Source organism: Rissa tridactyla, chromosome 7 (genome assembly GCF_028500815.1).
Source record: "Rissa tridactyla isolate bRisTri1 chromosome 7, bRisTri1.patW.cur.20221130, whole genome shotgun sequence".
NCBI lineage: Eukaryota > Metazoa > Chordata > Aves > Charadriiformes > Laridae > Rissa > Rissa tridactyla.
The window spans coordinates 32,611,120-32,639,040 of record NC_071472.1 but is presented as its reverse complement, the minus strand read 5'-3'; the positions used below and the strand labels follow the sequence as shown (position 1 = coordinate 32,639,040).

General features: G+C 37.6%; 2 protein-coding genes across 16 annotated transcripts in view; one reads left to right on the top strand and one right to left on the bottom strand.

The window, feature by feature from the left end:
* Positions 1–22,170, bottom strand: part of HYCC2 (hyccin PI4KA lipid kinase complex subunit 2) — a 56,719-nt gene extending 34,549 nt beyond the window's left edge. For 3 of the 14 annotated variants that reach the window (XM_054208313.1, XM_054208312.1, XM_054208326.1), the window contains exons 1-2: positions 21,936–22,006; positions 21,329–21,372 (exon numbers count right to left, since the gene is read on the bottom strand). The gene's annotated coding sequence lies outside the window, so the exon portion shown is untranslated. The other 11 variants (XM_054208317.1, XM_054208315.1, XM_054208318.1 and 8 more) reach the window with 10 other exon arrangements.
* A 31-nt stretch (positions 22,171–22,201) lies between these two features.
* On the top strand, positions 22,202–26,730 carry NDUFB3 (NADH:ubiquinone oxidoreductase subunit B3). 2 transcript variants are annotated; one of them, XM_054208356.1, is made up of 4 exons: positions 22,254–22,338; positions 23,149–23,252; positions 23,763–23,904; positions 26,463–26,730. In XM_054208356.1, the coding sequence occupies exons 3-4, from the start codon at positions 23,765–23,767 to the stop codon at positions 26,617–26,619; spliced, it is 297 nt and encodes a 98-aa protein (XP_054064331.1). In that variant the 5' UTR covers positions 22,254–22,338; positions 23,149–23,252; positions 23,763–23,764; the 3' UTR covers positions 26,620–26,730. The 2 variants fall into 2 exon arrangements, with proteins under 2 accessions (XP_054064330.1, XP_054064331.1); XM_054208355.1 differs by lacking the exon at positions 23,149–23,252 and having other exon boundaries at positions 22,202–22,338.
* The last annotated feature ends 1,191 nt before the right edge of the window (positions 26,731–27,921 follow it).

Sequence of the window (27,921 nt, the reverse complement as noted above, 5' to 3'; positions counted from 1 at the left end):
GAGGTTCAGTTGTACCTAACCTGCTATCTCTAGTGTCAAAACCAAAAATACAGATCCTAGAAGTTCACCAGGCAGGCCCTTCCAGAGCTGCATTAAGTTAGACTTCATTTTTTCCTCAATAGGAACTCAAGTTATTTTAGCCCCAAAGCAAGAATCACAGTTATATACCAGCAAATCAGACAAGGGAACTTCTATTTCTGTACAGGTTTCCCCACAAAAGGACTACGCACAGACAGATGTGCACAGACTTGGTTGGAGAATCAGGCTGTAACAGTTCAAAATTTTTCATTTGCTTATCAGTTTCCTTACAAAAAAAATCTGCAGGTTTTCTAGAACTAAATTTAAGTAGAGGTAATAATAATTTTAAAAAAATCTACATAGCATCACAGATGGGGTATGGGGGTTCAAACTCTTTACACACAGAAAAGAGTAAATAATTGTCCTTAAGTCAGAGGCAAACATCAGCTGTAATTGATGGCCAAAAATTCCCCTCTCCTCCAAATGATTACTTCAGATTGGAAGATCCCATTAAAATCTAAAGGCAAATAGCTCCTCTTCTCCAGCACTGTATCTACTCGAGAGTACATCAACTCTGCATGAAGTTGACTATTTCCTTGAAGAAACTTTGCAAAGGGGCATTAAGATTATGCTTTAAAACAAACTAACAAAAGCCCCAAAACAACAACAAAAAAACCAAATTTGCCAAAACACAAATCCCCCTTCTCTTTATGCTCCAGTGAACAGCAATATGTATGTAACTACAGCAAAGCTACAACATGAAAGCAAGATGTGTATTCAATAAAGCCATGCTGAACACCAAATACTATTGTATATTTTAAGTAGCAACACGCATTCTTTGCTCTATAGCACAATTCAGAGCAAGACTGCAAGAAGAACACTAAGCAAGCTAACTGGCAGAAATAAGGAAATGCACAAGGCTATCAAGAAACACATGCATCAGGCCAGTAAAAATGTAGTAGTTTAGAGAAGAATGCTACAAGTAAGTGAAACCAATGAATTGAAGGATTAGCAATTCTCCCAAATCAGGATTCAGCCTGGCATATCTGAAGAAATTACAAAACCACCAAGAGTCACAAGAATGATTCAAATACCTTACTGCAAATGCTACAGGGATCCCAATGTTGCTACTACGGTAAATCAAAAATGTCAAGTATCATAATGGTGTAAGACCTAACTGACCTAAGAAATTAACTCCTCTTACAGAAGTCTATTGAGCCTTACAGAAAGTCCACATATAGCTGTTTGTCAAATAAGTCAACTCACATAAAGTTAAAAAGTGAATCTGTGCTGGTGTCAAAATTCGGGTGCAGTGTGATATTATAGTTAAGCCCATGTAGTGGCTAGCTACCATGAAAAAGGAAGAGTCCCCTCCAGTATCTCAAATACTTCTCTCTCAATTTTTGTGCTGTGCATCTTCATCCAAGTCCTGTTTAGGGACTCCCCTCAGTGTAAGTCAGCTTCAGAATCAGAGCCATATCTGCTGCCTAGGAAAGCAGCCATCTTCGGAACAACGGCTGAAGCACCAAGCTTATACTATGCCCTTTAAGAACAATGCCAGAGCACAGTGTTTTCTTACATGCAATACAGTAAGATTTTAACAGTTCTACTTTGAAAAAGCATAAGAATTTTTGCTAAGGTTTTATGTGATAATCTCAAAAGTATGCAAAGGACTAGAATATGGGGCATCTTCCACAGGAATCTTCTGCTTATTCATCTCTGAAGAAAAGGACACTATATAGTGCTTTTTGTGTATTTGTTAGGAGAATGGGGGGAAAAGTTTTACACAATACATCTTTTTGGGCCATCTCTACTGTACAATCTATCTATTTTCCCTCAATGAAAATTCCACATGCAGCTTTGTGTGGTAGCTTATGTAAATACAGCTAGTTGTTCTGATGCTTTCAGAACATTTTTGACTGGATGTACATTAAAGACCAATAATATGAACTATATCCAAGGAGGAAAAGCACTGTATGTGTCAGTCTTGCACCACATTTACAGAAAAAAAATCAACACAAACTATTGATTTCTCCAATGCTACATTTGCATCCTTCTTGGAAGACTTTTTCAGATGTTAAAGCTTGCTTTGCTCATGTGGCTTAAAAAGGATATAGACATAGAGCCCACACCTATTCCAGCTAGGATTACTCTACTAGTTCCATTTTAGGACAAATAATCTCTCCCTTTCAAATTATCTGCCTGGATATTAAAAGCATTTTTAAGGACTTGTACAAACAGGCAAGATAGTCAGGTCATGGATTTACAGTACACTCACTCTGCACTGACTCCCTACACAAAGACTTAATAGAAGCCCAGTGAGTCTCTTAGCACGCCCTCAGCTACCCTGCTGGAGTGGGGGTGCTGCCCCGTTCTGTACCACCACACTTTGCCACTTTTGCGAGAGAGGAACATGAGTACATCAGCTATGTGACTATCTCAGCCTGACACACAGGCTGTACTCTGGGATTTTCACATGAGCATGTGTAAAGCACTTCTCATGCTTACATTCACTCCCTGCTTTGCTGTACCTTTAGGGGAAAAAAAAAAAAGATATATATATATACACACACATGCACACGAAGCGCCATGTGGATGAGTCTTTAAAATAAACTGGTTCAACTGCATTAAATGCCATGCATATTGATTCAAAGTTAAAGCAGCCTGAACTAAGAGCATTGAATTTCATTTCCAGCGCATTCATGTCTTTCCCAAAGCAAACAGAATACAGGGAATATAAGAGGATCCTCATGTTAATTTTTAAAAGACTAGATTTTATTTTTTTTTCCTACTATGGCTCTAAGGTTCTTATAATATGCAGGAAGGATAACAACTAAGCAGAAATTTAGTTATTAGTAACAGTAATAATTCAATATACTAAAATATTTTAACATATGGACTGATTGTTAAGATTCCTTACATACCAAATAAGCAGCAAGTTTAAATTCACATTAAAGCACGGAATTGAAAAGTTACAGTTGGGAACATGGGCACGCAATGTTAAAATCAAATATAAAAATCAATTACTAAACAGCTTTCCAAAAAAGCACTTAAAGTAATAATTAAAAAAAGTTTTCTAAACTTATTCGTCATAAAGTGGCAGAATGAGACATAAGGCTGTTAAATTATTAGACCTAAAACCTCTGTGCTTACAGTTACAATATTCTGTTCTCAAAGGAAGTCACAAACTTGCATTGTGCATGTGCCAATTATGGTTGAGATCTAAACAGAATTTTACCAAGCAAAAGCACTCTCCTAGCTTATGCTACACACATAAAAAAAGTATGAAACCATGAGTTAACTCCTGGTGTTAACACGAGATGCCTACACATTTAAGAACTTAACTTTCAGTGGGATAAATGAAAGAGCACTTCACAACTTTAACTTTCCAGGTGTACTTATGATGACAGTTTGGGGAGGATTATACTAGTTATAAAATATGTATAGACCAAGAGACAATGAAAATGAAGTTACCAATAGACTGAAATACCATGAGATAATGTTTAAATTACAATCCTTTTATTTGCTTACCTATAAATAGACTCCCGTTTTAGAGACCCTTCATATAATTCACTATCATCTATATTATTAACATCTGAAATAAAATTTATTACAGTAACATACTATCAAACTAATGAAACGTAAACCTCTCATAACTGCCCAAGAACTTTTGACTTCTACAGTAATAGACATGAAAATGGTTTAATCAACTTCTCTCATTAGAGAGCACATTTTTCACTTACATTTGGAGTAAAAACATACTGACTAAATATGTTTATTATTTATTGGTCTGCATTTAAACCACTAACCAAGATCAAGCTGCAACAGCAAAACAATTATCCAAATAATCAGAGCCAACAGCTCTCGCTATAGAGGTATACCAAGTATTACTGTGAGAATTAAAAAGAAAAAAAAGTGCTACCAATTAGATATTAATAATTGATGACATTTAAGAAGATATAACTAGTCAAGTATGCAGAAGGTTTTTGTTGGTAGTTTGTATTTGGCTGGTTTGGGGGTTTTTTTTGCTTGTTTGTTTGAAAGAAGCCAGGATTTTATACTGGCTTCAAAGTACATGGGGGAGGTTACATAAATTGGACATGCACTTCGAGAATAAATCCTTTTTTTTTCCATTATGTACTAGATGTCATGATGTATATAATGTAATTGAGTCCTAACTGCATGATGAATAACAATATTATATATTTTTACTTCAAAGGCTATGGCAAGACTATTTTGCAATTAAAACCTGGACTGTCTCAACAAAACGAACAAAGCTTCAAGCTGCATGATCTCCTTCTCCAGTGCCTCTCATGCAAGAGAAAATTACTGGTTGACAGTAGGTCGAAAAGAGCAGAAAACTCAATTATCAATATAGCTTGTTCTTCCACCTCTCATATCTCTAACTCATTACTGAACGTGGAAAGAAGTGTATTTAAAGAAAGAATTTTCCATGCTGCTTCTGTAAAATAGCAGCATGGAAATCATCAAGAATGCATCCTTACTCTGAATTAAATCTACATTCAGTTCCTTTGATCCAGAATGTTCTCTGTAACAAGAGCACCTTCGTTTAATACAATTAACTCTCTGGGAAGCAGAGTAGATAAAGACAACATGAAATAAGGTGGTCAGAACTACATACATGCTTCCCCATCACGCACACACTTTAACAAGACTGGTGAACTCTGGATAAAGGAAACCAGGCAACATGCTGACAGACACAGATAACAAAAAAACAATTTGAACTTCTCATGATGAGTTGTTCCTGAGCGCAGAGGTTTAAAAGACCATATGGAAAAAGACTGGGTAACACATTCAACAGCCTATTGAAAACATCTGCTCAGTAACATATCAGCACCCAAAAAAGAAATCGAGATGTTTACCACACAGAAGTGGTAAACAGTAAATCTGAAAGCATGCAAGTAGAGCATAGAAAATTGGTAATATACTCTTATTTGAAATACTGGCCTACATTTGATTCAAGCAACGCAAACAGAAGTACGTATAAGGCAGAAAAGTGGTTAAGAGGCAGTTAATGACAAAGATCATGAGAAAAACCTTCTAACCTGAATATGGAAATAATTTTAAAAATTCAAAGAAAAAATAACTGTGTCTTAGAAGCACATGTAATTAAGTGGTAGAGAAGGCAGAATGGATTTTTTGTAACAGAGTAATACAAAATAAAACACTAAAATATAACACGGTAGAAATGTTAGACTACTAACAGTATACTGTTTCTCATACTCTAAGAGTAGGACCCATTATAATAAAATATCATGAGGGAGATATTTTAGATAAATATTATAGCACCTGTTTTACGTAATTACTTCTTTTTTAGAACAAGAAGAGTAAAGGAGAAAACTTACTGGTGTAATCTAGCACTTGATTGATATGCTTTACACAAAACTTTTCCTAGGAGCACCTCCTTCATTAATTGCTCACTATATAGGCATATACAGCTTCATCCAGCTACTGTAAGTTACACATTAGACTACATTAAACAGTCATGGTATTGTCTGATTTTCACACTGGAAAAGGGATTGACTCTTAGGCTAATCTGATCGCAAGAGAAAATAAGATCAGTTTTGGGAATGTTCCGTTTTGGTGGACTACTTTTGTACTTACTTAAAAGTACATGTATTATATGTTTCTTATAATAAACATATCACAAATACCATTGTGATTCCCTTCTATCCATCTACATAAATATATTATTCTATCACAGCCATATTTAATAAACACTTAGGTAAGTTGCCATTTTGGTAAGGAAATAAAAAATAAATTAAAAAAAATGTTGTCCTGAACAAATCAGAGCTATAAGTGCAACGTGGTGTTAGAAACACGTACAAGCATTGTACCAGAACTCTCTTGGCCATACAGCTCCACAGCACAGAGAAACAGAAACTTCTACAAGGCACAAAACTGACAAAGGCAGAAATAAACAAAACGTCTTTGGAGAGTTACCAATTTAAATCAACGCAAGCAATCTCTTTAATAGAAAGAGAGCCCTCTTCCAACTCCAGTTCTTTGGTAATTTCATTGGAAGCTTAAGCAGACAGACATGCATTCCAACTTTAAAATATAAATGCTGACATATTCTATGTGTGGGATGTAGGTTGCCAGCCTTATTAGACAAGCCTTAGTCATGCAAAACAACTTGGATAAGACATTTCTTCCCTGCCCACTCTGACTCACTAGAAAAATCAGGATAAAACCCCTTCTTTTTGGATACCAGCAACAAAGAAAATTATATGAAAATGATGGGATAAAGCCTTATCACAGTGATGACAAATACTCCTGTGAATTTTCATGGTACCATACTCGCACTGTGAGCTCCATATCTTATCAAAAAGGTCACATCAATTTCAGCTGCTGCCAAAAAGGGGTAAAGAAAAGACACGGCCCATCTGTTCCAAAAAGCCTCCACTAAATCATTTTAAGCCCTAAATTATCTTCTATGTCTTTTCAAGCACCAGAAAGCTCAGCTGCCAAACCTTCTATATTTCTACAATTACTACAGTGAAACTGCTTTGCAGATACAAAATTGCTGAAGACAGACAATTAGGGCAGTGTGAATTAAAATACAACAGTGAAAACAGACACTTTATAGCAGAGCTTAAAATATTATTTTAAAGCTGATGTTTTCATTGTATTGCATAGAGTAGTTGTAGAAAGCTACAGAAGTCAGGTTACTAGAGGAAAAATTAAGCCCTGTTTGCCTCACAGAGTCTAAGAACATGAATAAAACATAGTTGTAACACTTGTAGCTAAATGTCTCTCTTAGGAGTTCACACAATGAATGAGGCAGAAAAGAGAAGAGTCAAGATGACTGAGAAAGTGGAAGGAAACATTTATCTTCTGTATATGAGAAAGTACTCCTCTACTTTACTTACAGGATTTGGGAAACAGTAATATAAAGAAATTATCCTGCACCCTTAAATACAGCAAAACACATGTTAGTTATTCTATTATAAAGACTCGACACACTTAAAAATATATATATATACATACACGTAGGTTCGCCACAGAAATATTACCTTATTCTTTCAGCACCAGTTTCCTTAGAAACAACTTCATGTAGTCATCCTACACTAAACCTAAAACATTCTCTTGTCAGGATCCCGTATGATAACCCATCCTACGCTAAACAATACAGGCTCATCCTCCCTTTGCATCAGTTCATATGCAATAACTCTTCCTATTCTAATTTGTCTGCAACTCATTAATTTCTTTACTTAGGATAACATTTCCATGCAAATTACTTTCCATGTAACCCTACCTCTCCCAAACACCTTCTTGGTTCACAGTTTTGCTTCATGAAGTAACCTTAAAAGACCTAACTAAAGACAGAAAATGCATAGTAAAAATGGAGCGGGGGGGGAAAATCTAACAGAAAGCTAACACTTGCAAAACCACAGTTAAGGGACACTCAGTGCTAAGTACTAAAAGTGAACAGGCACGAGCTAGGAGAAATCTTGAAACAGAATTTCTGTGGGAACAAAACCAAAATAAAATTCAAAACCAAAACAACAATAACCAATCAACAACAAAAAAACCACACCACCAAAAACCCTTAAACACACGCTTTGGAATAGGACTGCAAACATTATGATGTGAAAGGTCACTATCTTGCCTGCAAAGGAAAGAAATACGTGCAGAAACAGTTCTAGAAATATGAATTATAGATTCTAAGCAGCTTCCCATTTTTGAGCTGTAACATCCTCATTTGATAGAAATAAATGTCTGTTATATTATGAAAATAGCCATAAAAAATGAAGTTCTCTATCAATTACAGAGCAGTAAAATATCAATACATATTTCTCACTGTAGTATCTGCTACCAACTGCAACTCACATGAACTAGAATTTAGGTTACATATTCATTAATTAATTTACCTAACCTCCTTTCTTCTACCTTAAGTATTCCCAAAGAGATCTAACCTAAAGAATCCTCTGCTGAAAGTAATGAAATCCCACATTCTAATCTTTCTAATTTCCAAATGGTAAAGCCTTCAGCTCCAGGAAGTAGAGTGTAAGTAAATGAAGCTGAGGTGACAGATTCACCTCCCCATCCATAAACTTACTTACATATCCACAAACTCTTACATGAGTGGAATCTTCAAATTTATTTGAATTTACTTCAATTATAGCTAATATTATGTCATATTACTGATTTTTTTTTTAATGATACAGTAAGAATACAAGGTTCCAACAAAAACTTTCAAAATACCAGAGTTAAAGGTCCAAAAGCATTAGGATATATTCCTTTATTGCATGATATATGATATGCCATAAATTTCATACATGTACCTCAAGACGCCTCATTCACATTTAAGATGTATGGTTCTCACGATAAAATCAGTTCTGATTGATATCCTGGTGCTGCTTTTCCAATACAAGTTCCTAGACTTTAAAAAGCAAACTGAACAACAAATATAGTTACATGAAACATCACTGATCTCACCACTACTCATCAAGACAACACAACTTCAGAATAGCACAGATTTCTTCCCCTTGACCTAACAGACTATACAAGGCAGTCCAGCTCTGCACAGAAAACATGAAGAGAACTTAGGGCACACACACAGACCGCTTGCTATTCACAGGTAAAGCACAGCAGCATCAAGAATCCAGAAACAAGATCTGTTTCAACTTTCAGAGTCAAAACTGCTCAGACCATAGCTGCCTTTACTGCTTCCAATTGTTACTTTACAGCAAACAAGTTGTCTTCTTCCATGTCATGCATCACAGCATTATTTCAGTGTCAATCAATTTCAATCTCACACTTATTTTCTGAAAGTTAAAAAGGGATTTTAAGAACTGCGAAGAACAATCTCACAAAATGAGAAGAAAACCAGTTATTTTGTATTGAGATTAGACAGACCATATAAGTCAGAATTTCCACGCGTAAGTAACACGTGTTCCTGACCATCTTAATTCTATACAACACAATCCATTAAGAGCTACTTTAACATCAACTATCCATGTAGTTGATCCAGTTGATTAAGATGACTGTGCTGTAAAAATTGATGCTTAGGACCAACCCTAACTTCACTAGGATTCCTCCAGAGCAAGAAATTACATGGCCTTTGTCGACTCTCTCCTTCACAGAGAACAGGCAACGAAATAGTGCCTCTAAAGAAAGCACACTTTTTAATCACCTTATCAGAAGCTCTCATGAAATTCTAAAACTCAGCTTATCACATGGAATTATATACTACGTCTCTGTGAAGTAACTATATGAGAATTAAAACACTAGTAAATGTAAACTAGTGCAACAACTACACCAGTTTCCCCTTTTGTCTTGCTATGAGTTTAATAATTAATCTTCACTGTTGAATAGTTAAACACAATGCATATTGTTTACACAGTTGTTATTCTTCTACTGTTAAACTAATATTAGAACAGAATAGTGACTGACCAGTCATAAGGAAGGACTAGTTAATATTTTAGTGTGAAGTGGTTAATTTTTTATGTATTTTTTAAGTAGTGAGGAGCACTAAATTACTAACACATGTGGGGGTGTTCTTTCTTGGGGTGGGGGGGAGAGAGTTGGTTTTTTGTTTGGTTGGGTTTTTTTAATCTGAAATTAAAGTCTTCTTTCCTGGGGCAAAACTTTGCATACAATCTCTTTAAGGACGTAATATAAACCTAGTACAAATAACTTAAATGAACCAGATCTTTTATGCACCCTGTTAGGCAAGACTTTCCACAATGCTCTTCATTTATCTAAATGAATCAATTTTCAAAAAAAAAAAAAAGCAGCCTTACATATATATAGCCTTGATGACTTCAACTGAAATGCACAGCCCTATTCTCCCCACCAGACATTGCAGAAACATAAGCAACAGCGAGATATTAAATGGACACTACTATTTTCATGCATATTGTCTACTCATAGCCCAAACAAAATTTTTTTTTTTTTGGTCAAATACTGCCCTAATTCAGAAAGCAGTCTTTCAAGATTACGAAAAATTACAGATTTCACAGGCAGCATTGAAAATCCATGCAGCTAGCTCCACAGATACCCTTCCTCCAGTTTGTTTGATGTAGAGGGAGGAATGGAATTTATTTATACATTTTACAATGTTATAGTTTTCAACATATTTTCCTTGCACTCAAAAAAACAACAGCAGAAATTCTCACCGAGGACTCAATGTTCTAAACCTCAGTCATTTTTACATAACCTTGCCCGTACACAGAGAAACTCTGGGGTTTTGTTTGTAATACTAAATAGTTTTCCTGCTAAAAACAGACTTCAAAAGCAGTTGGTAGAAGAGTACTTTTCCTTCCCTCATGTCTCCTCGGTAAATTTACCTTTGGAAAAAGACCATAGATGGCTTTATATGCAAACATCTCAAAGCATTACACTACTGCTTTTTGAAAGTAAATTCTATACACTACATCTACTTGAAATAGAAATACATCCACATGAACTACACTAAACAAAAATAGTTTCCTTATTCTTTTACAGGTAGGTCGCACTGCCCATCTAGATAACATTTATGATCTTACACATTTTTTATTAATTGTATTGGCAATACAGCCAATTCTGTTTATTCTCTTCAAAGACATCATCAAAAAATTTTAAATCAAATCCCAAGTTTAATTAAACAGCTTGTTAAAAGCATCACACTTCTCTTTCCCTATGCAACTGTGCTGACAGGAATCAGCAGCATTTACCGAAGTTCAGGCCCCAGGTACCTTGAATTGTTAGATTGTATGTTCTTGGTGTAAGGAATATACTCATCTAACATCCTTCATATAGCACGCTTCACAAAACACATGCAGTCTTTCAAGGGCAATTTAGACAGACGGTATAGGAATACTGAGGTTACTGGAATGCAGACGGTGGACCAGCAGAGCATTGAGCAACTTCTTGAAAAGTAGGGTTGATCAGGTATAAAACAAAACAAAATCAACAAATAAACAAACAAACAAAAAACCCACACCAAAACAACACAAAAACCCAACAAACCAAAACCAACTCACTCAGTCCACATGTGACTACTTTAGTATGGAAGAAAAATGTTCTGAACAAAACACAAATCCAGACCTAACACCCCAGTACTTGCAATTATGTGCAGATTTCCAAGTTAAGATGATTATGTAATAATTATTTCTTACCACGTGCAGCAGGAGTTTCTCATACCTGGGGGGAGGAGGGGTGAGTGCGGGGGGAAATCCTCATGCTTTTTGCCTTATCAGACAGCTCTTCAGCTGGCACATTGAAAAGAGTTTCTTAATCATCTTTTAACGACTCTTTTTCCTAATCAGTTCTGTTTCATTTGAATAATTAAAACCAAGAAATAAGATTGTAACTTCAAACACTCTCCTGTAATAAAAAATTAAATGCTAATAAAAACCTTTTTAATTTTCCATAGATGTGATGCATATGCATAAACATGCAGAATTTACTTATAGCAATATTACGCATTTCAGAAAGCTATAAAGTCTGCATTTGCAGAGACAAAGAGATAATCATCACAATCTATTCAAAGCCAACATACACTACAAAAATGGAATGCCCCAACAGTTCATAGGAATAGCAATAAAATAGCCATTATTGGAATTTTGCATAAAGCTAGTACATGCAGGAAAAATATTTTGTCTATCAAAATCTACCCATTGGAATACGTATTTTATATACCTCAAAACTTGATAAAGCTGATAACTCTTTAAATGGTGATTAAGGTTTCCTAATTAGTTTGATAATGTCCATTAAGATCTGTTCCCTCCTCCCTCTCACAAGACCAAAAATTTGTTATCAAAATAAGCTATCAAATACAGTCTCTGGTAGGTTACAATCATGGAAGTATCATCAGCAGAGAAGCGCAGTTGACCATCATACCCATGCACATCTCCACCAGCCAAATGTGGCAAAGTTCCTACAAAATGTTTCAATAAAATGACAAGCAGCAACACTAAAGAAACTCTTTCCTAGCAGCTGGCAAAAATAATTAAAAAAAAATGGCATAACACCCCCACTGACCAACAGATCACTTTAAATCTTTCTCCAGTATACATCAAATCTTAATTTATTAGATGAAATTAACATCTGGAGGCACCTTCATCTTTAAGTTTCCTTGAACTTCTTTCTACTTTTCTTACATTGAGCCCAGTGTTGTGTCTTTAGCACAGACCAATACCTACAAGTCTGAGAAAAAGGGCACAGAGGAAATGAAAAACAGCCTTTGAACACTTATATAATTATACGCCATCAAGTAAAGGGGAAGGGGGGGCAGCATGGGACACAAAAAACACCCTGTGACAATCAGCACAATACTTGATTACACAATTTTGGTAGCATCAATGCCAATTAGTATTGGCCACTGACCCCTAACTCAGTCTGGAATCCATCCACAGACCTTAACCCGATTAGGACTTTGTGCACAACAAACGTGAAATCCCACAGTTGCACATTTTCTGCCTTAGCATTATGAGTTTTACCCAATTTAAGTATTAAAGTAGCTAGGGGAAAAAAAAGTACAATTAAAAACAAAGTTAATGCATAAACATTATTATGGAATTTATTAGAGCATCTCCAACTGTTTTCCTAAAAATTTTAGAGTTTAAGCTTGGGCTAACTTGGCAAGTTAAAAATTAGACATAAACCACTAACATTTTAATTTCAATTAAAAAAGGAAATTAGTGCAGTAGTTTTAGTTTTGCATGTACACTGCTAAAATTACATTAACTGCTAAAAAACATAGCAGACGACGCTAAGTGAAAGGATTTAAACTATACACAGAGGGGAAAAAGCAAAGCATGCACTCTGTCACAGAGTTTAGTGCAATGATTCCTGGAACATGAGATACATATGTATAATGCAGCTGCCATGTGAATGATTTAAACACCCAGATGCCTCTAAAACATGTTTTCTTTCTGTGACTGAAGTGACTACAACAATCCAATGAAGTTGCATCTCCGTATGTACAAAGAATGACTGCATATGTATTTTCACCATTGATTCTCCCTATACATCTAAAAAGACCACTACTATACTAAAGGACTACTACTATACTGTGAAGGACTACAATGCATATTCCAAGTTCAATCAACACCTGCACAGGCAAAAGGGCATCTCAGTTATTTTTGCAATTGGTCCTTTGGAGACTAACAGACAAGAAGCCATGCCTAAACTATTCACATTTCAGCAACCAGTTGGCCAGACTGGGCAAATATCCAAAGCAAATTATTTTAAAAAATATATTTGCTGTCTCATTATAGTGAGGAGAAAGAAAGTGTTCTCTCCCTCTAGCCCAAAGAAAGAACAAGAAAGCTAGGAAGTGCTCTTATTCCACAGATAAACAGAGGCTTCTCAAACACCTGGTGTTTACAGTAACCTGGGTGAAGACAAAGTTGAAGAGTCACAGGACATGAAACAAGCCTTGGCGGCGCACACGCCTAAGCAAACAGAAAGGTACTATGCTGCTACTAGCCATCCTGATCACCAGAGAATCATGAAATTCACGTGCCAGTTATGATTTAAAGGAAAGGTTGCCATCACAGACCGTCTATGAAAATAAACAGCACAGAAATACAGCTTATGAATGCTTAGCTTAGTTCAGTATTTTAGGTACTTCTTTTCTACTTTCATTCAACTTAGCCTCCAGCCCAGGATTCCCATCTCTATTTGTATTTCCATGGGTAACACTTAACTGTTTAAGAGATTTTCATGAAGCTCTTGCTACTCTGACATGGCAAGCTTTGCGCTGCTATCTGCTGCAGTTCATTAACATGAATTAAGCTATTAGAGTAGCTCACATGAAGTTTGACAAAAACGGCATGTCATTCCGTGATCTTCCCAAGAAATTACTAAAAATATGATCTAATAGCTCCACGAAACTTAAGGATGTTACTATTTGAAAGTGCTGCATAGATGCAGCACTGAAGAGAGACCATCAGGTATCATGGTTTGTCGATTACATAATTATCAAATAGAATGGACACACAATTAGCAATCTAGAAGCAGCTTTGTAAGCTCAGCTGTTTTGTTTAAGGCCTCTTCTATGCTAAGAACAAGAAACAAGTAGCTTAAAAAAGAAAATAATCCATGCACATAAGGAACTAGTCATTTTTCCATTCCACATCTAAACCCCCCTCGCTCTCCTGTGTGTCCATATTTAGATCACATCTCTATGCTGTTCTGGCTCAACTGAACATCTTTTTTTTAAAAAAAAAAAAAAGGCAATGGAAAGTTCTCCACTGTTACACACAGACAAATATGAGCTTTTGCTAGGATAAACCCTTCATCAGCATGCCTTACATTTCTATGTAAAAGGGCACATTATTATTAACAAACGCCTCGGTCACTTCTTGTGTAATTTCACTAAAGTAAATGGACTTTAACCAATCATCTGTCTATCCCACTGCTGTTATTAAAATATTAAGGGTTTGAACAGATATTAACAATCCCTCTTATACTATCACTGTTGTACAAAGAAAGACTTGTACTATCAAGACTGGGTTCTAACTACAAACACATGCATTAGTTTTGTCTACTGAATTTCAGTTTTACATATTTTAGCAAAGCAACATGGTTATAACAGAAGCATGGAAATTCACACTTTAAGGCTTCAGTTGTGCCAGAAACACGAAGAATTTTCATCTGAAAAATTTGGATAGCAGGTATCCACACTTATTAAGTGATCTGACATCTTTCTTTAAGTTCTGTGCAGATACTAAAAACCAGTAAAACAACTGTTCTAAGTAAGGAGCTTTTTTTAATAGCTATTTTTAACTGCATGTGTGTTTCCAACCATAAAGCATGAGGGACAGCAGTCATACGCAGAAGCATCAAATATTTTTTTCAAAAAAGTGTACCCCTAACCTGGAGTAATAAAGACATATCAAAACTCAAAATTGAGCATTTAGATTTTTCTTCTTTGCCGTACTCTGATGGCATGCCCTAGGACACTTGGCAGATTGCTCAGTCCACCCCTTCCATACTAAGTTTACATAAAAGCCTCCTACTTTTTGAAACTTTTCTCAGCTAGAAGGTTATTGACCCTCCTATGTTCAGCCATCACGATGTTGCTACCACATGGTCTAAAGCAGATTGTGGAATTACAAGTGTAAGCTTACACTGGTCAAGAGATGTCAGGGCTTCACAAAATTCATGTTTAAAAAAATTCTAAAAAAATAATAATTTCTAGCTAATTTGCTTTCACATGCAGGAAATACCATATTTAAATTTACAGAGACAAAACATATTTAAAATTACAGAGACAAGCTAACTTAAGCTATTTCTAAAACAAAATCTACTACACTTATGCCTACATGTCTCCAATGTCTTGTGCTTAGGATATTTAAGAAAGTTGCTTGAATGACTGCTACAAGCTTCTTCAGATTTTTTTCTATATCAATTTTTCTACCTTGTGGCCCTATTCCAAATCAGAAGAGAGGCAGGCGTGCAGAGGGGCTGCTTTACAGCCTCTGCTACAGCTCAAGATATTCTCAAACCTAAAGGAGACAGAAAGGACAAAGCAGAAAATAAGATGAGGAGATGAAAAGAAGAAACAGACACCAGAACTCTCAGAAATAAGCAACCTATTTGAATAAAAAGAAAATAAATGAAGACAGGAAGGAAAAAAAGAAAAACCAAGCAAATTTTACACATATTTCACCTCATTATTTTTCAACTCAGTATCTTCTCAGCTGAACAGCCATGAAAAATAAGATCATTCTTTTAAACTTTCTTACTGTCTTTCCAGACAGATGTAGAACAATTCCCCCACTCCAAATATGGGTCAAAGCAGGGCAGAAGAGGAGCGGAAGATCCTAAATACAATTACATTTTAAAGTTCACAAACTGCTAAACATTAGGAATAGAAATAGAAAAAAATCCCAGAAGTATCAACATTGCCCTGTATGAATCCACAAACCACAGTCATGCAGCCTGCACAAATGTCCATGTCATACATTTCACTTAAATATAATTCAGAGGAACAGTAATGTGTAACTATTTAACGAACTCATGAACCATACATAATGCAGACACCAATACAGAAGACCAAATCAGTGCAGTTTTCTGAAGAATCACAGTAAGTAAAATAAAAACATAGTAATATTAGCTAAATTATGGAGATTATACACAAGTAATATATAATATAAATATATAGATAAAAATATAAAATGAGATGTCACTAAGTAATCTGTCCTGTAGAAAAAAAAAAAACTAACAACCCAGAATATGCAAAAAGAGTGAATTCCTGGAAGAGTGTTCTAAAAGGTTTGAACTGCTCCAGCCATCTCCATCATGTCCTATGCTGAAGAGTGTTAAGCAGCCAGGGAATTTGGCATTTTCCAAGTAATAACATTCAGTACTGAGAGAAAAATAAATAAACAGTTTATCACTTTGCAATAGTTATTCACCTGACGTTTTATTTCACCACCCTAGTGGGATCTCCTTCCAAATGTCTCTGGCGCTCTATTTTCATGCATAAGGAGATTATAAATTTGAATCATAAAATCCATAGTGCTCTACCGAATCACACTAGGTGGTCAAGGTGGCAGATCTGGCATAGGCAGTGGGCAGCAGAAGCAAGCTGAACTGCCTGCAGAACAGAAAACAATCAAGGAAAGAAAGAAAAGGTGATTTGCCAATGATAGTTCTGTCTTTTACAAATCACCTGAATTGTGATCACTAACAAAATATCTATTGAAGTAGATAACTGTAAGTGATTTTTATTCCCACTAATGTTTTCAAATAGAATCAACAGTATGAGAAACACAGTGTTTCAGAAGAAAATAGTATCTCATGGTGACAGAGTAACGCCACTATGGAGTTGAACCTAATCCTTATTCAGGGTACATGAGATCCAAATTACTCTACAGCAGCACTAAATCAAAATATGCAAATCAGTTTAAAAATAGCTACATGGTTTGATAGACAAATGTGTTTCATGACCACATAATTTATTACTCTTAAAACACTATAAATTAACATAAACACAAAATAAACATCTGTAGCACACCATTTCTATCTTCTTTGGCTCTAAGGAAAATAGGCAGAAAAACATAACGCTAACAGAAGAATAACTAACAGCCATGCAGCAATATTCCTTACAATACAAAACTTTTAATATTATTGATAACCTCACAATGTGTTGGAACAGTGTGCAAATTGTATATTATTTTACCCAGGCCCTGGTCAAGGTATGTCTCTTCTCTGTGGCATTGCTGGAAATAGAGAATTGGGTTTTACTAGATAACTGTATTGTACTTCATCAGAAGTGCCCCTTTAGTTCTTGACCTTATATTTCAAGTTAAGAAACTGAAGTCAGAATTCTAGATGAAAAAGGAGACCAACTGAGTCACTCCCATAAATCTGTCTTGTGATTAAAAAAACCAAAAACCAAACCAAAAAACAACCAAACCCACAAAAAGACATTTTAAATTATCTGTCTTGTTATTAGAAGCATGGATTACTCAAGCAAAGGTGCAGAGAGAAAAATTCAACCAGCTTGCTATTTTATCTACAGCTAGTGATACAAGCACAAACTCAGAATACTTTCTTGCTCTCAAAAAAAACTTTGCGCCTATCAGGACACATACTGAAATATAAGAAATTCCACTTAAACATAAGAAAAAACTTCTTTAGCATCATGGTATTTAAACACCAGAACGAGTTACCGAGAGAGGTCACGGAGTCTCTCTGTCTTTGGAGATATTCAAAAAACAACTGAACAATGTCCTGAGGAACCTGCCCTAGTTGGCTCTGCTTTGAGCAAAGGGGATGAACTACATGACCACCAGAGGTCCCTTTCAACCCCAACCATCCTGCAACTCCATTTTTAAGAATCTCTACTTCTGCCAAAGACGACAATAAAAGGAAGGTTCAGGAAAAAACAATAGATCATTTGGATAACACCTGAACAGCTGCAAATCTTAAAAGTCATCATCTCTATTTCAGAGTTACCTTTACAGCCTACATGCAGTATGTGAACAACTTCCACAGCTCAGAAGTTAATGTTTCCTTGAACACAACTCTGCATGAAATTTTATCTACTACAAGCAAATAACTGCAAAGGAAACACTGTGGAAAATGATATTAAATAAGTCAAGAATCACTTCTCATAACTGTTCTATTTGGAAATGAAAATAACCGACCAAAGTAGCAAGTCAAACTGTACTACTGATGACTGTTTCTTCTCAGATCAATGTCTCCTGAAAAGAGTCACAGAACTTCTTAAATGATCCTTCCTATGGCTCAGACGTCCTTCACCAGGAGTCAGCTGGGGAAACCTCCAGCTTCACTCCCTGATACTAGTTCATGTCTTAATATAAGGGAAAAAGCATAAAGGAAGTTAATGGAATCTAAAACGATTTTCCTGCCCAGACAAGCATTTGAGTGAACACATTACCCTGATCTTTAAAGATTATGAAGTCATATCAAACTGCTTGGGAAAGAGTCAAACAGTTCCACCCCTCCTCATACAGAAAAGAGTATCACATGAAGTTTTCGGATAACAGCTTCAAACCAGAACAGAGGAATGACTTATTCATACAACACATGAATTATGGTGCTTACTGACAGAAAACACGGTAGCTGCAAAAGCCATATGCGGTCTCAAAAGTTTTTTAAAATTAAGTATATCCTTGGAATAAAAATCCATACAAAACATCATCCCCAGAGATGGGGAGACTGGGAGAGCTGACCCTATATGCTTGCCTAGAAAAGAGTGTAAGAATAAAGCACCTGCTGTCAAATACTGCTTAGCTGTGGCAAATAAGACTTGAAACAATGGTCTTGTCACATACCAGGTTCCCAGAGCTTTAGGCTTCAAGAGAGAATAGCAGATTAGCCCAGTAGTTCCTGTCAAGAATATTCTTTGGGTTTCCAAAAAGAAAGAAACAAACCCAAAACAGAAAGAAACTAAGACTATTGCTCCAGCACATCACTTCTCCAGGTGAAAGAGTAGTTTGAGATTGCGATACTACCCATAAAATATTTTGCTCTCTAATGTTGCCTGAGAAGACAATTTGTTTCCCCACATTTCATAGCCTTTTTAAAAAAAACATCCAAAGAAACGAAGATGGACTAAAGAAAGATCTTTTCCGTCATTATTGTAATTAAAGCAGGATTGACCATTTTATTCAAATGACATAAGGCTTCCAATGACTTATAAATGACTACTAATACAAAGCTGGATAAAGCACCATGCAATTTCAGGAAAAAAAGATACATTATTTAGTTTTAAGTAGTTAAAATATGCATTAAGATATTGAGAACAAAAAAAAGCCCAAAACAACGCCAAAACCCTTTTTTGTCATCTCAGAAGTGAAAATACTTCAAGTCGCCATCAGTCATACAGTTTTTTACTGTAGAAAACAATCATGAGGAGTATACCACAAAACACGGTTCAGCGCTAGAGAGAATGTTACCCGCACAGGCAGAGAAGAGCAATGCTCATAATGTATCTCACAATCTGTTAATCCAGAATGCATATCAGCACAAATTTCTGAAAACATGGGCTTTTGAAACCTATTCAAGAAAACCCTGCCACCTTCCTCTAACCTAGCAACATAAGCATGAATCCCAGCAGATTATAACCAGTATGCTAGGATACCTGCTAGCATAACTGTATCGTAGAACACTTAATCTTTTCAGTAATTATCACCAGCATGAATAGTACCAAAAAAAGCAATTGAATAAACCACAAAAAATATTGATTATTTGCATATGAAGCCCCAATGACCTTTCCTTCCTAAAGGACATCCAGCATTTTTTATGCAAGATGAAAATTTCTTTTCTTTATGTTAGTTCCTTGTCCATACTATTCATTTTTTCAGACTGACACTGAATAGGTGAAGCTTCCTTCTCAAAAACAGGTTGTAGCAAGACTGTAAGCCCCCTTGAAATTACACAGGCTCACTTATTTGGTGAAGATACAGCTTCAAAAAGCTTCCTGTATTCCCAAAACATCACATGCCCCGTATTTGCAGTCTTATCTTGAAAAGAAAATAGTATGGTCCATGCTGAAAGAAAAGAAAATTTAGGAAGCAAAACATTAAGCACCTCGTGGCAGAGCAAATCTACCAACTACACAGTTTTTCCTATCAAGAGTTTTTATGTACTTGGGTGAGGGGAAACAGCTACCTTGTTAAACCTTGAAAGCGATAGCACATTTGCAAACAAATCTTGCTGAGTGCACTCCTCTGCTACAATTCTGTTTGATCGCAATAGGTCACACAAAGTCAATATTCTGTGATCAGAACTGAACATTCATGTTGATAGACTCAGCAATACCAGTAAAGTATGGCTTCATGCATAAATAATCAAGACATGCTTCCAAGCACCACAAAGAAAACAAAACAAAATAAGAAAAAAAAACATAAATAAAAGTAGGACTTTGTATTTTTCCTCCAAAAAATAAAACCAAAGTGTCTGGTATCTTACACGTCTACACATCACTGAAAAATTTCGTCCTGAGGAAAACATCAACATTCCTCAGCAACACCGGACTTTGAACACTTACTCATAAGCATTCAGCCACAATAAGAAACGAGAAATACTTCACAGGTATCTGACAAAACTTCATTCTCTATAAGACAGAGATTTAGGTACCTCACAAATAAAGAGTCATCCCGCAATTCCACCCCACATACATTACGGAAAAACAAATGTGTCTCCTCTCACCCTGACACTGCATCTGCAGAGAAGAGACTGCTCTGAATCTTGCAGACTTTATTGCACGGTGAAAAACATTCAATGCTGAAACCAGACAGAAGCAGTCTGGATTAAACAGATGGCACTCTATTTAGAACAGTTTCACTGTTAATAACATGATAATGGCATTCCTCCTGGAACTCTTTTCATGCGCTTCCAATATCCCTATTAAAAAAAAAAAACTGAAACCCAGAAGCAGCTTTACATCAGGATATTAAAAAAAAAAAAAGCACTACAGTCTGTCCTAAAATTCGGCCACCATCATGCTATAAACCAGTGCTTATTCTCATTCTTATAAGAGCATTAGAAACTAATATAACAACAGAGTTTTTATTCTGCTATAAAGAAACAGCATAATTCTACCATCTACAATTGAGGAATAATTTAAGCCTACATAAGCCACTGACTGAGTAGTTAACTTTTGCGAGTTTCTTTTGGTATGAAGGGGACTATGCACTTAACCTTGAGGAACATAAGAAGTAATTTAATTATCCAGATACTAAAGCAATTGACACTTCACAATTACATGGCCATGGCACACAAAATGCGGAGCTCCCCAGAGACCAGTACTCAATGGAACAAAGCAACCACCTTACTCAAGAAGCAGCTGTCAATAGAATTCTTAACTTTCACTTACCTTTCGGTGCAGTTCCAGGATTTCAGGATGTCTCCCCACTTCTCCTATGGAAACAAACAGCGATGCTCTTTTAAGATATATCCACTGAACACCAGAAGTCTGCTCCTGGTGCCTGTCGCGCTTGTGAGTACCTCCGATTTCCCTCACCACTTCCTCCCCTGGTGAGGAGAAACCCGCGGCCAGGCAGCGAGGGGGACCCGCCCCGGGCCCCACGGCCTCTCCGCCGCTCTCCGCCGGCCCGGGGCTTACATACCCGCTGGATGGGGGGGAACGCTCCCCCCGCCCCGCCCGCCTCCCCCCTGCGGTGCCCGGGGAGCCGCCGTCTGCGGGGAGAGGGAGGGAGAGAAGGGGAGGCCGAACGCGGCGCCCGGCACCCCAGCGAGCGGCGACGGCGGGGGGGGGGGGGGGGAGAACAACAACGGCTCGCGCCCCCGCACGCGCAGACCCCGCGGGCTTCCGTCCCTGCTCGCGCACCGGGCAACAGCTAGCCAGCGAAGAGAAGGGATGGGGGGGGGAAGGGTCCTTGCTGCCGTCCCCCTGCCGATCCCCACCGCCACCCAACGGCCCCGGTACCGACTGGTACCGGCTACCGCCGCCGCCCCCTCACCCTCTTCTCCTCCGCTGCCACCTCCAGACACTGCCAACCCCGCAGCTCAACAACGCACCCGCCCATTGGGCCGCTCCCGCCTTCAACAAGCCACATACTGATTGGCCGCTTTCCTCTCTGTGTCTCCTTCCTCCCGCCCCGGTCCTCCGCCAGAGTTGGCAGCACTGCCGCTCCGTGTGCGGGACGTGCCTCGTTAAACCGCGACGGGAGGGCTGCGGGAGGCAGAGGGCTGGGCAGCGGCCTCGCTGCTTCTGCGTCTTCGCCAAGTCAGTGTGAGAGAACCGGAACGGAAGCTATCCGGAACTCTTATGGCTAGCTGTGCTTCAAGTAGCGGCTAGTCCTCGCGCCGACTTCCGCTTCCGGGTAGCGGCTGCGTCCTGAAGGAGGGTCACGGAGCGGGCAGGTACCGAGGGCCCGTTGGCGGGAGGCGTGGGAGGAAGGGGGGCGAGTTTGGGCGCCCTCTGTGACTTGCCCGTGCCGCTGCCCAGCCCAGGAGTGTCTGTGGGAGGCGTGGGAGGGGAGGGGTCGGCGGAGGTGTCCGCTGCCCCGGGCCGGAGCGGCCTTGCGCAGCCGCTGTGGCCCTTCTCTGCGCGCCGTTAGGTGGACACCTGCCCCACCCCGCCCGAGCTAACGGGCCACGGTGCTGACGCTGTGGTAGCCCTCCCGCCCGTGGTCCGGGGCGGCCTCTGGGACCGGCTTTGCTGACGGAAAGTGCCCGGCTGGTGCTGTAGTGCAGTCTGTTGGCTGCGCCAGTGTGCCCATAAACCCCTTATTTGCAGAAAAAAGCTGATAGAAGTTTTGGGTTTATATGGGAAGGGTGTAGACTGGGGTTTAATTTGGGGGCAGAGCTCTTCTTCAGGTTTCTTTCTGCAAGAGAGTCCTCTTCGATGGCTTGGGGCCTTCTAGAGTTACAGTCTTCAAAGCTGTGTTCTTGGCACCATTACGTTCCAGTCAATTCTCATAAAAATTAAGGATATTAAATCTGTTCTTTGCTACCAGATATGTGTTAAAATGGGAAATCCTGGCTCAAAGTCGTCTCGGGTGCTTTGTGAAAATAAGAGACTTCAAAGCCATTGTTATTTTCTTCCGGTCCTTCATGATCTCACTGAAAATGTTCACTTTCCGATCTGCCTTGATCGCTGTTTTTAATGAGAACCTTAATATTTTCATAGTTCTCTCAAAGTTGTATCTAAATAAAGCATATCTTTGCCAGCCTCATAAAATGACTGGTAAGGTGCATCTCCTTGTCCGTTCATCAGTCCTGTGCCTGTTTATTGCCACAGTTATGTTTGACGGAATTGGAGGCAAAAAAAGGAGGTGAGGAGCAAAGTCTGGTTTTTTTCATGTTTTTCTTCAGAGCTTGGTGATCATAGCTCTGCCATACCTAAGTTAGAAATTTCCAAACTGAACTCTGACCTTTTTGATGTACTCTGGAAAGCCTGCAAGTTGTTGGGCCCTCATGTTGCTAAAGTGCATTTATAGACTTTGGAAACAATTGTTTTTCTGACACTATTTTCCAGCACGGAACATTTGTATAGCTGCTTCATGAATATAATGGTGGTGACTTACAACACAGTAACACTTAATTCTGCATAGTTTGCCTTATTGTGCTTAATCACCAACTTCTGAAATGCTGCATAAAGCCTCTTAGCTCTTTGTCCTACAATGTACTGTGTACAATGCAGAAGACGCTTCATGTGCAGTGTTACGTGCTTTGAAGTACTTGTTACCTCCCTGTTTTTCCTGTACAGGGTATTGTTCTTTGCAAGTGTGTGAAAATAAGCTGATACTCTCTAAGAAATAAAAAATTCTGATATTTTCTTGTAGGTATGGGGCATGGAAATGAACATGGCCATGGCCATGGCAAAATGGAACTTCCTGACTACAGACAATGGAAGGTAGAGGGTACGCCACTAGAGAAGGTCCAGGAAATGCTAGCTAAACGGGGTCTTAGGGATCCGTGGGCTCGGTAAGTGCAAGAGCCTCATATTCTTGGTATGTCATCTTGTAGCATCAAATTAACCTTGTCATTGCAGATTGTTCTTTCTTTAGTAAAAATTGTGGAAAATGCATCTAGAATATATTAGTCAGAATTTCAGCTAAATTTTTATTTACTTTTTGCATGGAGGTTATGCCTTGCATCACCTTGACCAGTCTCCGCATTTTCCAAGCCACCCGTGGCGCTTTGTGATGTTTCACAATGATACAGATCAGGCACAATGACCAATACCTCATCCACCAAAACACTTAAGTAACATTAGGTCTTGCATACATGAGTAAGCCTATACCTTTTCAGCAAAGAGATTGTGTGTTCAGATCTTGCTGAAGTCGATAGAACTTACATTGCCATTCTGAGTAGTAATAGCAATCCTCACATACAACAGGAGGCCTTTTTTTGAAAAGAAGAAATATACTAGTATACAATGTGGAATTTGATTCAATTGTGCATTTCATTTTGCTAAGCAGTGAATGACATAATGGAAGATCAGATTTTTACGTCTTAAGTTGTTGCCAGAGCAATTCTGGATCATTTAGGCAGCTGTTAAAACAGGGCTTAATATATTTCTTCCACATCATGAATTATGTAATACTATGCTCGTTCTTTTAAATCTTGGGGAATAAAAATGCTAAGTGTCTTGTGCTGTGTAGTCCAGTTGTTCTGTAAGGGAGAAGTTGCATGAGCAAACTATTCCAGGAGCCTTCATAGAAGAGGCTTTACTTCAAATCACTACAAGAAAAATGTAAGAGCAAACAGGGGATCTGTTAAAAAGTTTTTACATGCTATAACCTCTGGAGGGGTTTGGGATTGACAGCGCTTTTTTCCTTACTTTGAAACAGTTTAAGGCTGTAAGCATAGAGGAAAACTTAGTTTTGATGATGATAAGAATCATTTGAGATACGAGTCCTTAGGATTATCAGTTACCAATGAACTTTCCAGGCCTGTGTCACATTTCTGTTGCCTCTGTGGAGTGCAAGCAGTGTTAGCTTTTTTTTTTCCTTTGCTTATGAAAAATTTGTTTTTCAGCAAGCAATAGGCTTATTCCCATAAAAAATTGACACAATTTAGTATCATAAATTTCATGTAAATTAACCTGACTTTTAGCGCATATACTTTCAAAGTTCAGGAAGTGTTGCAAAACAGCAAACTGAAAAAGAGCTTGTGTAATATTTGTTGCCCCTCCTAGATAAAAAGAAAATAATGTTTCTCTGGTAAAAGAAAGGAATTGAGCCAATTATGTGAAGAGTTGAAATAAGGAACAAAGTCAAATTTAAAGCATGAGATGATTCCTCCTGAACTTTGCAGTTTTATGTAAGGTAATGTTTCAGTTCCAAAGGACAAGTACAAATGTATCATGCCAATCTTCCTTAACAAACAAGAAATTAAATTATCACATTATTTGCTTCAGTAATATAAAGATTGCATTATTAGTATCTTGCACTAGAAGTTTTGAAAAAGTAACCCTCTCTAGGGCTTCCTTGTTTGATATATTAAGTTCCTTTTAACAGGGGATCAGGTTTCCACCTTTGTAGCAAATGTACATTAATGTACATATTCAATACAGAATAAGCTGCGTGAAAGATGTCATATTCGGAAACCCATGTCTTTATCCATTAGTATCCTATACTAGCATCTAGAAGATACTCTTCCATGCCATTATGCCTTCATCCCAAGTCACATAAACCATCTGCACAAGAGGATTATCTATGAAAATAAATACTTGACCCCCTTGATTAAAAAAATGTATCATCTCCTGAAATGATGGTTCTGATTTTATTGCTTGTTTCTGTGCAAGTAGTTTTTTCCTTTTCTTAAGGACTTTGAGTTCTTAGAGATGGACACAGTTTGTTTCTTGATTACATTCTTTGTGCTACACATAAATACTTGTACTCAGTTATAGCAGTGACTAATGTTTCAATAACAACGTAGGTTGAAAACAGGCAAAACAGCATGAGATTTGTAAATATCCGGTGGCTTTTTAGCTAAACACAATCTTTTCCATTTCATGGTGTTTGTTTTGGGGGGGGGTTAATCAGTTTTAATAAGCTTTTCTGACCTTAATAAGTGTTGTATTGTAAAACAGAAAGTACCTCCACACTAGGATGAGTTTTCTACGGCTGGAAAAACTCCCTTTTAAGATTTAACTATGCTAGATACTGTCTAGCACAGTGACTAGCCTTTGTAGTTACTCCATCCCATGCATGTGCTAGTGGGTTCTGATTTTGTTTCAGAGTAAAAACACAAGACAACAATTACATGAGTTTGGGGAGGTGATTCTGTTACTCGAATTATATTGTTTGCCGGTGTTACTGTATCTCAAATTAAATGCATGTACACCCATTGAGTTTGTATCATGAACTTTATTTATGGTAACTCCTGTTATTGAAATGATAGAAATGTTACAGTATCAATTCATATCTAGTTGAAATACCTTCATCTTTTTTTCTGAACAAAGATATTCCTGATAATATTTATCGCAGTGGCTCCACTGATCTTGTTTTATTCTTTTGGTTTAATTTTTCTTCTAGTAATGAAGCCTGGAGATATATGGGTGGCTTTGCAAAACCTGTCACCTTAACAGAAGTCTTTACTAGGGGACTCAAGTGGGGATTTGCAGCTTTCGTCATAGCTCTTGGCATTGAATATACACTGTTTCCTCCAAAGAAGAGTGGAGGCCATCACTGAAGATCAAATATGACGACTTAATACTTACTCATTACTAAGCTGAAAGATACATAAGCCTGCTGCTCAGTCTGTACTTAAAATATGCATATTAAAGTCTATCACAGGCAAAAACATGTTTCTTTGATTATATTATACGTTTGTGAAGGGATCAGAAAACACAGCCAGAGTGATTTACGTGATTTCAGTCTGGGGAAAAAAGGGGAAAAAAAAAAAAGACATACATATGCTTTTGGGTTTGCTGTACCATCCTTTTAAGAACAGGGGAAACTATCAACCCAGCTCTTTCAAGCCCTGCCAACATTCTATTGAATGAAATTGAGAAAGTGTATTGTTTTTAAGACAAAAATTGTACTCTCTTAATTACAGGTAACCTTGTACAGATTGGGGTTTTTTTTTTTTACACCTAGTCTTTTAATTTTTTATTAATTTTTTTTCCTATTTTTTCCTTAAGTTATCTAACAGCTTCTGGAGTGCTTTAAGAATGCCTGGAGTGAGAACTATAGGAGAAAAGGCCTGTTGGCAGTTTGTCCTCTGCAGTGCCGGGAATTAGAATTGGCTGAATATCCTATTATAAATTTTGTTATGTCATTAGTTACATAAGCTAAAGAGGGTATACTATCTCATTTTTCAATCCAAACAACAGTATATCTGTGACACTCAACAGAAAAGCAAAATTAGACAAGTGAGAAACTTAAAATGACACAATTACATAGTGTACTTCCATGATGAAGAAACTGGAAAGCTTAAGTAATTGTGTCACAAATTTGCAGGTTTACAAAAAACTTGGAAGGTGCCATCAAAATATGGCTAAATTATCTCTTTTTTTAATATATACATATTCACAGACAACCTTTCTGAGTGAGATTATAAAACAGCTTTATTTTTAGAGACAGTAAACATCTGCTATTGTGGGACTGCAGCTGTACTGTTCAATGGAGTTTGTCATTTCTGTATGACATTGCTCAAGGCACTGTTCATAGGGCAAACATTTGTTTTACTAAACTCCTCTTGCCTAATTATTTCTCAAGCATCCCTATCCAGTTGCATCATTCCCTGAAAAACAGATCAAGAACCTACTGTGTAAGGTCTGTTGCACAAAATACTTCCATGTTGTCCCTTAGGCAGTCCCACCCAGAATACACATTTTCAAAGGCTGGTATTCACTGCTTGTTTTCTGTTTGGGTCCACAACTAAACTTCTTAAGATAACTGAATTTTAGATGGTGGTTCAGAAAAACAATTAACAGAACTAGCATTACATGCAGTGTTGGTGAATCTTGCACTTAAGGTGTGTGCTTCTCAC

Coding starts and splice junctions, on each gene's coding strand:
- NDUFB3 (XM_054208355.1), top strand. CDS start 23,765: ATGGGGCATGGAAATGAACATGGCCATGGCCATGGCAAAATGGAACTT. Junction 23,905..26,462: donor CTTAGGGATCCGTGGGCTCG/GTAAGTGCAAGA, acceptor TTTTTCTTCTAG/TAATGAAGCCTGGAGATATA.